The 13,382-nt window shown below is 37.8% G+C and overlaps 1 protein-coding gene across 2 annotated transcripts in view; it reads right to left on the minus strand.

Annotated features, from left to right (window-relative positions):
* si:ch211-126j24.1 (phosphofurin acidic cluster sorting protein 2) overlaps window positions 1-1,452 on the minus strand; it is an 85,859-nt gene extending 84,407 nt beyond the window's left edge. For both annotated transcript variants that reach the window (XM_010873045.4, XM_010873044.4), the window contains exon 1: window positions 1,069-1,452. In XM_010873045.4, coding sequence (XP_010871347.1) covers window positions 1,069-1,301 — 233 coding nt within the window. In that variant the 5' untranslated portion in view covers window positions 1,302-1,452. The remainder of the gene's footprint in view (window positions 1-1,068) is intronic.
* Between the last annotated feature and the right edge of the window lie 11,930 nt (window positions 1,453-13,382).

Below are 13,382 nucleotides of genomic sequence, written 5' to 3' on the forward strand. Positions count from 1 at the left end.
ATTGTGCCATAAGGCATCTCTAGAAGGTTACGACAAGTTATTAAGGCGTGCCATTTATCAACAGGTAAAGCCTAGCTAGCCTGTCAGCCTACCTCAAAGGAGACACATTCAGTAAAGAGCAAAGACAGACACAATTTGTTAACGTTTGGAACATATTAAAGTTGTCTACTTTCAGTCAGAGCACAAATCCTTTCCAGTTTTCATTACACAATTTGCCAATGTAGGGATGTGTCCATACTACCAGTACTTTCCAGTTATTTGACAATGTTCTGTATAAGATTATGAAAATACACTCATGCTGTACATTTCAAATTAAGTGTTATTCCTCATGTTCAGTGAATAAGCCAGCGCGGGGGGGGGGGGGTGTTGGTTAGATCTAAAATCATAATTCAGTCTGTGATTTCTGGGTTACATGAGCAAGATTAGACTGACATTTAGATTCCTGAGGCAGCTTCATTTACTCGCTAAAAGGTTTACTCGTACATATCAAACCCACTATTCGCCATGCAGCTACGGAATGTTGGCTAGGGTGGAGGAAATGCATAACAAACGGTTTTATTCTGTGAAAATAACTAGCATCAGCTTAAAATAACGGGAACGTCTCTCTAAAATTCAAGAGGGGGCGATACAAGGAAAGCCCACGGACACCAAAACATTAAAAAGTAGTCTAGCCAAACCAACAAGCTAGCATGCAATTGCATAATTTAATATCTAGACAACTGTTGTTCGTCTGCATTGAAAACCGAAAGATTAGACTATGTGTCTTAGTTGTGGCTTTTGTTGTCGTACAAGCTTAAAATAAACAGCCCATACTATTATTAGGGCATAAGGCAGACTTTGATTTGATATTCTGAGACCCTCCCAACAGACTCGACCAAATGGCATTCTGATATTGATGTGCGAGGTTGTTGTCATCCAATGTTTAAACAGAGCCTAAACACAATACGGTTCAATTCTTGCAACGATATAATAACAATCCCTCAGAATTGGAAACATTAGGCTATTGCAGACGCCCAAACAAAGAGAAAAGATACATGTGTGCTGTGCGATGTAAGTAGCTTAGCCTACCTTGGAACACAACTCGGAGAAGAACGGTCTATCTCCCATGTTGCAAAAAGGTTCATAGGCACGGGCATGGGACCTTCGGACGCACCCGAATTCGACCCGATGCCGCCTGCCCCAACCGCGGCTCCGGGAGCAGCAGACATTGGTGCGGGGGATGGTCCACCAATTCCGCCGCCGCTGCCTGGATTCAGGAAAGCGGCCCGCACTCCTCCTCTCTCTACGGCCGCCGCCATCATCGCCTCTCCCGGTGTAGCAGCAAGCTATCACACTGTGATGTTCGCTCGCGTAGCCAGCTCTCCGCTATATCACAGCAACTTCAAAATGTAGCAGGCAGCTTAGGCTGGCACATTCAATGGGTCCAAGAATGCATTCGAACACAAATCTGGGCGGGGCGTAGTTCAGCAGAATCAGCACGCACATACTGAAAAGGGGCAAGTTTCTACTGTCCCACGCTAGATCTGTGCACAAACCGTAAATAAAATAATCTGAGCTAAATATCATTACATATTATTTGTATTCAGTTCACAGCCATTTAATTATAGACATAGATTATCATTATTCACCATTTTGTTATGCTTTTGGAATATGTATATTTTCAGTAATTTCTTTCCAAAAGTCATTAAAAAGCCTGTTATAGTATATTTTTAATTGACCGATTATTACCTATGTTGCTTCTAATTTCTTAAGAATTCTACCTTTTGTGCCATAGGCTGGAGAGAAATGATCTAATTTAAAGCAATTTTCCTGCAGTTTTAAACCTTCTGCAACTCCTGGAGCCTAGTAATTCGCATCTAACCAATGACCAAAGGTTGCTAGATGAAATAAGTCAGCAAAGAGAAAAATAGTTTTTTTCCTTATCAAATCAGTAAATACTAATTGTGCCCAGGTCATTGCTGAAAATGAGAATGTGTTTTTAGTAAAATACATGGTAAAATAAGGTACATCATTTATACAATTATTGTGATTTTTGACAGAAATTGATTAACAAAATTCACAAGTGAAAGTGACCAATGGCGTTGACAGATGGTATTCAGCCAGGGTTACTGCAAGTTTAGATAGCTGGCTAGACTAACTACTATTCTAAAAAAGGTCAGCAGGCATTGCTAATTGAGTAATTATCAGTTTCTGTGGGGAAAAAATGCTAATACAGTACACAAACTCATGTTGTAGACTGAATGATTTTACCCCCCAGAAGTTGGAACCCTGTTTCCAAAAATTTGGGATGCTGCGTAAAATGCAAATAAAAACAGAATGCAATGATGTGCAAATAATTTATCCCTGCATATAACTGAAAATAGTGCAAAGACAACATCAAATTGTGAAACTATAAAATGTGATTGATTTTGGAAAAATACATGCTCATTTGTAATGATGCCAGCAACACCTTTCAAAAATGTTGAGACAGGGGCATATTTAACACTGTGTTGCATCGCCTCTTCTTTTAACAATACTCTGTAAGCGTTTAGGAACTGAGGAGACCAATTGCTGTAGTTTTGAAAGTGAAACGTTCTCCCATTCTTGCTTGATATAGGATCGCAGCTGCTCAATAGTTTGGGGTCTCCCTGTTGTCATATGTTTCATTGCATCATGCACCAAATGTTTTCAATGGGTGAAAAGTCTGAACTGCAGGCAGGCCAGTTTAGCATACATACTCTTCTATTACAGAGCCATGCTGTAGTAATACATGCAGAATGTGGTTTGGTATTATCATGCTGAAATAAGCAAGGCCTTCCCTGAAAAATATGTTGTCTGGATGGCAGCATATGTTCCTCCAAAACCTATATGTGTTGTTCAGCATTAATGGTGCCTTCACAGATGTGCAAGTCACTCATGCAATGTGCACTAACGTACCCCCATACCATCACGGATGCTGGCTTTTGAACTGTGCACATATAACAAGCTGGATGGACCCTCTCCTTGTAATTCCCGGAGGACGCAGCGTCCATTATTCCCCAAAATAGAGACTTCTCCAGATTGTCAGAATCTTTTAATGATTTTATGTACTGTTGATCAGTGGTTCCCAACTACTATCCTCAAGTACCCCCAACAGTATACATTTTCATTGTAGCCCCAGCCAAGCACAGCTGATTCAACTTGTCAACTAATTATCAGGCTTTCATAGTTGAATTAGGTGTGCTTGTCCAGGGCTACAACAAAAATGTGTACAGTTGAGGGTACTAGAGGACCGGAGTTGGGAACCACTGCTGTAGATGATGAGATCCTCAAACTCTTTGCAATTTTCTGTTGTTCTTAAAGTGTTGCACTATTTGCCTGGGCAGGCTTTCACAAAGTGATGAAATCCTCCCCATCTCTACTTCTGAAAGACTCATCTTCTCTGAGATGATCTTTTTATACCCAATCATGTTACTGACCTGGTGCCTATTAACTATATTACTTGTGAGATGTTCCACCAGGTTTTTGTTTTAGCATTACACAATGTTTGCAGTCTTTTGTTGCCCATGTCCTAGCTTTTTTGAAACCTGCTGCTGGCATCAAATTCAAAGTAGGCATATATATGTCAAGAAACAATAAAATGTCTCAGTTCCAACATCTGTATGTACTAATTATATTTACATTTCTTTATATATAAATAAAGATATACGAAAAATAACAAGTGTGGCCTAAGGTGAAAATGTATTGCTGCAGCATGTGTATATAGACAGCCCAGTGCTCTTTCAACAAAACAATATACACCTTAACCACTTTCCTTTTCAATAAAAAAATCTAACATTTATCAAATATACACATTCTTAAGAAATTGAAAAGTTTTGCAAGGACCATATACAAATTAAACATAACTGTGATGGCCACCAAATGGCTCCTGTTTGAGCGACAAAGAAACAGTACTTATATTTCCTTATGATCTGAAAACCATATGCCTGCATACATACTTTTTTTTAAAGATGACTGAACTGCCACGATAAACCATTGATAGAAGTATCTCTAGTTTATCATGGCAGTTTAATCATTTGAAGACAATACATTGGATATAAAAAGTCTACACACCTCCGTTAAAATACCAGGTCCTTGTGTTGTAAAAGACTGAGACAAAGTTAAATCATGTCAGAACTTTTTCCACCTTTAATGTGACCTATAACGTGAACAGTTCAATTGAAAAACTGAAATCTTTTAAGGGGGAAAATGAAAACGAATACTTTGTTGAAGCACCTTTTGATTTTATTACAGCACTCAGTCTTATTGGGTACAAGTCTATTAGCATGGCACATCTTGACGTGGCAATACGTGCCCACTCTTCTTTGCAAAAGGCCCCGGTTCCAGCTGAAGAAAAACAGCCCAAAAGCATTATGCTACCACCACCATGCTTCACTGTGGGGATGGTGTTCTTTGAGTTACATGCAGTGTTGTTTTTGAGCCAAACATACCTTTTGGAATTATGGCCAAAAAGTTCAACCTTGGTTTCATCAGACCATAAAACATTTTCCCACGTGCTTTTGGGGGACTTGGTGTTTGTTTTTGCAAACTTCAGCCAGGCTTGGATGTTTTTCTTTGTAAGAAAAGGCTTCTATCTTGCCACCCTAGCCCATTCATATGAAGAATATGGGAGATTGTTGTCACATGTAGCACAAAGCCAGTACTTGGCATAAAATACCTGCAGTTCCTTTAATGTTGCTGTAGGCCTCTTGGAAGCCTCCCTGACCAGTTTTATTCTCATGTTTTCATCAATTTTGGAGGGACATCCAGTTCTTGGTAATGTCTCTGTTGTTTCTCCACTTGATGATGACTGTCTTCACTGTATATCTATTGCTTTGGAAATTATTTTGAATCCTTCTCCTGACTGATATCTTTCAACAATGAGATCCCTCTGATGCTTGGAAGCTCTCTGCGGACCATGGCTATTGCTCTGAGATGCAACTATGTCGGGAAAACCCTTCTAAAACAGCTGGACTTTATATGTGATTAATCAGAGTCACTTTAAAAGATGTCAGGTTTTTATTTTTCATTTTTCCCCCTTGAAGATTTCAGTTTGTTTGGTGGTCACACCAGATACTGACTGATTTTCGGACCCCCCCGGACCCCCCCAATGCAGTGAAACTGCACATTTTAGAGTGGCCTTTTATTGGGGCCATCCTAAGGCACACCTGTGCAATACTCATGCCGTCTAATCAGAATCTTGATATACCACACCTTTGAGGTGGATGGATTACCTCGGCAAAGGAGAAGTGCTCACTAACACAGATTTAGACAGAGTAGTGAAAAATATTTGAGAGAAATAGGCCTTTTGTGTACATAGAGAAAGTCTTAGATCTTTGAGTTCAGCTAATGATAAATGGGGGCAAAAACAAAAGTGCTGCGTTTATAATTTTGTTCAGTGTATTTTCAGAAACTATAGTATGACTAAAGTGTCTCCTGGCAGCAGCTGAACTTTGTGAAACATCCCCTTTATAACCCTGCTGATGGAAAAAGTGTTGATGGTGGTAGACAAGTACTCCCATTAGTAAAAAGCACCTAGGGTAGGCCCTGGCCACAGATGATGATTCAATGAAGTGTTCAAGCATTGAAGTTAGGAGTTAATGATCATTAGAGACTTTCAATTTTATGAGTCCCTAGAACTACTGGAGGGATGGAACATCATACTTTTAAAAGGATTATGTTTTGTTATGATGTGGTGAAGAGTGCAGTCTAACAGCTTCCATCAGAGCTCCACTGGGTTTAAATCTGGGGAATGCGAAGGCCATAGCATATGATTAAAAAATGCACATCATTTTCATACTCATCTAACCATTCAGTGAATCCTCATGCCTTGTGGATGAGGTCACTGTCACCCTGGAAGAGATCCAATAATAAACCTTCTTTTAAAGTCGCTTAGATCTTTTGCTCTTGCCATCTTGATACAAAATCGAGGTAACCTGGCCCTGTTCATCATTTTCATACACGCCACTGAGCAAGAGAGGATATTAGTTGCTTATTGGTATCATGATGCATGCCTTTATGGAAGTGTCTGCATTCGTTATTATCCTCTACTCATTTATTCAGGTTTTTCTTTCATTTGTCTGTATGTTTATGTAAGAAACAATTATACTTGATTTGAAATTCTGCTTGTAAAATGTTAATTACATTGTTTATTTAAAAATTCTGGTTTTTGGTCACTGGTTGTAATAGTGGCACTGTAAAACCACAACTTGTCCCCGCAAATTGTGTACTACAGTATGTCATCTATGTGCCAATATACAGTGGATAAAAAAGTCTACACACCCCTGTTAAAATGCCAAGTTTTTATGAATACCATGCCAAGAATGAGACAAAGATAAATCATGTCAGAACTTTTTTCTGGCAAGTACTGGCTGTGTGCTACATGTGACAACAATCTCCCGTATTCTTCATATGAATGGGCTATGGGGTAGGGTGGCAAGACGGAAGCCTTTTCTTACAAAGAAAAACATCCAAGCCCTGTTGAAGTTTGCAAAAACAAAAATGTGTTATGGTCTGATGAAACCAAGGTTGAACATTTTGGCCATAATTCCAAAATATATATTTGGCGCAAAAACAACACTGCACATCACCCAAAGAACACCATACCCAAAGCATGGTGGTGGCAACATCAGTCTTGGGGGCTGTTTTTCTTCAGCTGGAACCAGGGCCTTAGTCAGGGTGGAGGGAATTATCAACAGTTCCAAATACCAGCAATTTTGGCTCAAAACATTCAGGCATCCGTTAGAAAGCTGAAGATGAAGAGGAAGTTCACCTTTCAGCACGACAACGACGCAAAGCACACATCCAAATCCACAAAAGCATGGCTTCACCAGAAGAAGATGAATGTTTTGGAATGGCCCAGCCAGAGCCCAGACCTGAATCCAATTAAACATCTGTGGGGTGATCTGAAGAGGTCTATGCACAGGAGATGTCCTCGCAATCTGAAAGATTTGAAGCACTTTTGCAAAGATGAGTCGGCAAATATTGCCACGTCAAGATGTGCCGTGCTAATAGACTCCTAACCAAAAAGACTGAGTGCTGTAATAAAATCAAAAGGTGTTTCAACAAAGTATTGGTTTTAGGGTGTGCACACTTATGCAACCCGGTTATTGTAAGGTTTTAATTTTTCCCCCTAAAAGATTTCAGTTTTTCAATTGAATTGTTCATGTTATAGGTCACACTAAAGGTGAAAAAAGTTCTGAAATGATTTACCTTTGTCTCATTCTTTTACATCACAAGAACCTGTCTTTTTAACAGGTTTTTATATCCACTGTATATCTCGTATCATTAAAACCACTCACTTTCAAACTTGACATTTCCTGACTAAATGAGATACTACAATAGTTCTTTTAGAGTGTATCCTATACTTTGAAACACCAATGAATTCTTCCAGGAAAATATCAAATGGTGTTGTAAAGAACTATAGATACTTGTTACTCAAAGAAGCATATGAACCACATCCCTTACTCAAATCTACCCCAAAATGATAGTACAATGGTTCTTTGAGGAAGATTAAAAAAGAGGCTCTTTAAATAATGTAAGTTCTGCCACATTTTCAATACAAAGAAACCTAAAGGGCCCCCCAAGAATCTTTTATTTTTAGTCTGATGATAATGATTCTACTTATAGATTATGTACGTATATAGAACATATTACACAACCAGCCCAAAATGTTGTTTACTGAAGTCCCAGACTAATTCTTTAGTTTTAATTAGCATAGCCAGTTCAAACAGGAAACCCGAGTGGTCCTTGGTCAGTGATGTATCTGGGAATCATTATCATACAGACTAAAAATAAAAGATTATTGGAGGGCCCTTTAGTCTGGGACTTCTGTCATCGTTTTTGTGTTTGGTTGAATTAGCTTTGTGTTTGCAATTTTGCGAGTATTCCATTGTCTCCATAGCACTGAGCAGACTAAAAAGGTTTGGACACATCTACCCATTCAATGATAATTCTTTAGTTTTAATTAGCATAGCCAGTTCAAACAGGAAACCTGAGTGGTCATTGGTCAGTGATGTATCAGCTGATATTGTGGATCGCTCCTATCACAGATTCCATACTAGCTAATTACTCATCAGGTCACTGACTCAGTTCTTATGTTTCCTGGTATCACTAGCAGGCGGATGCAAAACCACCCCAAACCCCTGCCTCCACCTGTTTGTTTCTGTGTTTTTTGTGTGGGGGGGATCAGCATTGCTTACCTTCCTCATTGCCTATGGGGATTACTATTAATGATATTATGGGTGGATATCGTTATTAATAGTATCCTATACACAATCATGTGATGGCAGTGAGTTAGAGCACACATTTACTCAAATACTTATTTTATTGTTGTGCATATAACAATTAGCTTGTTGAGAGAATGCAAAGAGTTTCCAAAGCTCATTTTTAAAACAGCCTCAACCTGTTAGTGTAATATTGCCCTCTAGTGGCAGTCCAATATATATTGACTTATTTGCTTTTATACAAATATCTTCCGTTATCTTCATATCTGATAGTAGCAGATAAAAATACATTGTTGCACTATTATAAGACACTATACGATCTGTCGTGAAAATGTACATGATATAAAAAAAAAATTATAAGACACACCCAAATGTATATTTTAATTATTTAGCCTAATTTTCTTCACAGACTCCCTTCCAAAATTTCCCCTGAAAACCAAATGTGTCTAGATGTAAAGACAAATATGAAGGTAAATAGATTGCTTTCTTTCATTGGTTGCAAATATTTTGAGTCTGATTCCTCTCTAGGTTTCTTCTTAGGTTCTGACCCCACTAGGGAGTTTTTCCTTGAAACTGCATCAATATCTTGTTGTTGCTCTTTGTGGTTTCAGGCTGGGTATCTGAAAACTGCTGATGTAGAAAGGGTTTAATAATATGCTCTTGCCTACTCCTCTCTTTCAATTGGTGAAAAGTGCTGCTTGAAAGCATGTAAAACCCTTGTGCAATTATTGATTTTGTTTGTGTTCACCATGACATTTTTACTAAATCAGAATTCCCCAATGTCGGTTAAAAGGACTTCATGTCGTTGAACAAAAATAAACCTGAAGGCTCTGATGGTCCATTCCCTGGACAGATGAGACCAAAATTGACCTTTTTGGTCACAATCAAAACCGGTATGTTTGGCAAAAACCCAACACTGCCTACCACCAAAAGAACCTTCCCAAAAGTCAAGCATGGTGGTGGGAAAGTCAAGATCTGTGGCTGCTTTTCCTCCTCTGCAGCTGGTTGACTGCACATCATCAAGGAAACTATGAATTCTGAGGTATACTAGGCGATTCATGAAAAGAACATCAGGAAATCAGTCAAGGACCTAAAGCTGTGTTGAATGCATCTTCCAAAAACACACTGACCCAAAGCATTCAAGTTAATCTAACAGTGAATGGTTCAGGAGAAAAATATATTTTTGTTTGGAATTGGCCAAGTCAAATTCCTGACCTTAATCCAATCAAGATGCTGTGGTAGGAACTAAAATGGACAGTACACACCAAACACCCCACAAACTGTTTGGAGGACTGTGCAAAAATCCCTAAAAAAATAGGCCAGAGACTGATTAATAGCTTTAGATGTTCACTCAAAGTTATCGCTGCTAATGGAGTATCCACAGGCAAATGTATGAAGGGGGTTCACATATTTTTGCAAACATTAAAGTTTTTGTTAAATAAACCACTTTTGTTAAATGAACAGTTATAACACTGCATTAAAATCAGACACGATTCTGTGGTGGATATCACTGCCTGAGCTCAGGAACACAAAAACCATTGTCTGTGAACACAGCAAGTCGCTGCATCCATAAATCCAAGTTAAAACTCTACCATGCAAAGAAGAAACAAGATCCAGAAATGCCATCAGGTTCTCTGGGCCCGAGCTCATTGTACAGAGGCGAAGTGGAAAACTGTCCTGTCGTCTGACAAATCAAAATGTTAAATTATTTTAGGGAAACATTGATGCCGTGTCCTCTGGGCTAAAAAGGAAAGGGACCATCTGGCTTGTTATCAGTGCACGGTTCAAAAGCCAGCATCCGTGATGTTATGGGGGTGCATTAGTGCATGTCATGGGTGACTTCCACATCTGTGAAGTCGCCATTAATGCTGAACAATATATACAGGTTTGGGAGCAACATATGCTGCCATCCACACAAGAGCTTTTTTCAGGGAAGGCCTTGCTTATTTCAGCAAGAGAATGCCAAACCACATTCTGCACATATTATAACAGCATGTATTAAAGAGTCTGGGTGTCAAATTTGGCCAGCCTGCAGTCTAGACCTGTAACCCATTGAAAACATTTGGCACATTACTATATGAAACAAAAATACGTCAAAGGAGAGCACCAATTTTTGAGCAGCTGAAATCCTTTATCAAGCAAGAATGGGAAACATTTAATTTTCAAAACTACAGCAATTGGTCTCTTCAGAGGAGATGCAACACTTATCCCAACTTTTTTGAAACATTTTGCTGGCAACAAATTCAAAATGGGCATTTCTCTGGTTCAACATTTGATATGTTTTCTTTGTACTATTTTCAATTAAACATATGGATGACATTATTTGCACATCAGTGCATTCTGTTTTTATTAGAATTTTTTGCAGCGTCCCAACTTTTTTGGCAATGGGGTTGTATTTAAAAAAATGTAACCATTCCAGTAGGTTTCACATACTTTCAACAGCACTTTCAACATAAAATTATTTTATATTCCTGAAGACACTATGTTTTATATATACTGAAAATATCCTCAAAATGTTTCCATTAATTCTCTTCAACAAAAATCGACAGAATTTTATTTTATTTGTTTTTCTTTATCTACAGACATTTTATTTTACAAAAAAAGAATTACGAACATTCTATATTCATGCTGTATGTATGAACTTTGTATGAATAAATTAATTGGTTACAACAAGAAACAAGTTTGTGGATTCTGCAATATGGTGTCTTCATCAATACTTCTATCTACTTAAAATTACATATGCCACACAAATATTTAGAAATTTCAGATGTACCATACTTGACAAACCTACCATGTAAGTAACTGTGAAATATTACAAATCATTTTCCAAAATTGTAAAAACAAAATAGAAAAAGATTAGCCATTTTGCTAAATAAAACATTATGGAAATACTCTGTTTATAAAGGGTTTGTGGAACTTAGTAATAAATATGTTTTTCCATGAGTATTCCTGTGTGGCTACACTTGCTTACGGAATATATGTAAGCAATCTCCTACTATTTCAAGAACTTTCAGCCAATCATTAAACACTCTGCCAACAGATGGCAGAATTGTCCAACTGTTGTCTTTGCTGAGAAGAATTACTCCGTAGCATAGATGTCATTAGATTCTTTCCATATGTGCCATACTGGCTCCTGTTACAGTATTGGCAACACTTTTGAGGGTTTTTTGGTCACCGCTGGTATAAAACAACTCCCATGAATGTGAACATATACAAAACATATTTCCACAAATGTTCAATCAGCAATCAGTCATTCATGCACACAATAGGTAATTTTTGAGTTGCAATTGGCAAGAATGGACCAAGCAAGGGGAAGGCACAAGGGGTTCAGATGTGTAGTTGTGGAGTAACAATGAACTATAGTTTTAAATGAAATAATCAACACGATGTGTTATGTTGTCAGTCAAGGCTTTTCCATGAGAAAGGCTTGGCCGTGGGTCCAGCTCAATGTTAGTATGTCAAGTGTGGCATCAATAGTAACAATATTCAATGACAATAGGTCAATTACAATGCTACATTCTACACCTACAGTTGTGCTCATATGTTTGCATACCCTGGCAGAAATTGTGAAATCTTGGCATGAAATCCTGGAAATATGACTGATACAAAAAAACTCATTTATTTAAGGATAGTGATCATATGAAGCCATTTATTATCACATAGTTGTTTGGCTCCTTTTAAAATCATAATGATAACAGATATCACCCAAATGGCCCTGATCAAAAGTTTACATACCTTTGAATACCCACAGGTGAAAATGGCAATTAAAGGTGAATTTCCCACACATGTGGCTTTTAAAATTGCAATGAGTGTCTGTGTATAAATAGACAATGATTTTGTTTAGCTCTCACATTGATGCACTGAGCAGGCTAGATACTGAGCCATGGGGAGCAGAAAATAACTGTCAAAATTAACAAGGTAACATAATTTTATAAAGGGTGGAAAAGGATATAAAACGCTATCCAAAGCCTTGCAAATGCCAGTCAGTACTGTTCGATCACTTATTAAGAATTGGAATATTCTGGGATCTCTTAATACCAAGGTCAGGTAGGACCAAGAAAGATTTCAGGCAAAACTTCCAGAAGAATTGTTTGGGACACAAATAAAAACCCACAGGTAACCCCAGGAGAAATACAGGCTGCTCTGGAAAAAGACAGTGTGGTTGTTTCAAGGACCACGATACTTGAGCAAAAATTAGCTGCATGACCTGGAGGCATTTGCCAAGATGAATGGGCAGCTATACCACCTGCAAGAATTCTGGGCCTCATAGACAACTATTCCAAAAGACTGCACACTGTCATTGATGCTAAAGGGGGCAATACACAGTATTAAGAACTAAGGGTATGCAGACTTTTGAACAGGGGTCGGTAAATTATTTTCTTTGTTGCCATGTTTTGTTTTATGATTGTGCCATTCTGTTATGACCTACAGCTGAATTTGAATCCCATAAGAAATAAAAGACATGTGTTTTGTCTGCTCACTCATGTTTTCTTAACAAATGGTACATATATTACCAATTCTCCAAGGGTGTGCAAACTTTTGAGCACAACTGTACATACATGCTATACCACACTATGTAGGTATGACTATATTGTATACAGTATATCTGTGTAATATGTATATGTTTTCCTGTGTTTTGCAGTACATATATTTGGTATATTTAATTTTATTCTCTGCATATACAGCATGACTGCATTTGTTAATAACAAAATGGAAAAAGGTCAAACTAAGCGTAATGAGCACAGCAGTACCCTTTTATTGCAAAACAGTTAGTCATTTGTCATTGCTTTCAAAAACAATCAACAACTCTCTTTAAAAAAAATCTTATTTGCATAATTGTTCAATCAGCAATCATATCCTTTTCATGTCTAAAAGCAGTAACCTATGAGTTACTATATATACAATATTTCTCAAATTGCTTTGTTTCTATTCTGATTTTTTATTTTATTTGTATTCTCAGTATATACAGCATTTGGACAAAATCAAAACACTGTAAAGCCTTTTCTTTCTGGATATATGTTCTTCAGTTATATTCTGTATTGGTCATCTTCAGTCAAATAATTGTAGAGAGAACCAAATACAGCCCAGCAGTGATATGTTTTCTTGCCTTTTAAGGTACATAGTATGTCATTACAATATTAACAAATGGCACATATAAAA

The sequence above is a fragment of the Esox lucius genome, chromosome 9 (genome assembly GCF_011004845.1).
Source record: "Esox lucius isolate fEsoLuc1 chromosome 9, fEsoLuc1.pri, whole genome shotgun sequence".
Classification (NCBI taxonomy): Eukaryota; Metazoa; Chordata; class Actinopteri; order Esociformes; family Esocidae; genus Esox; species Esox lucius.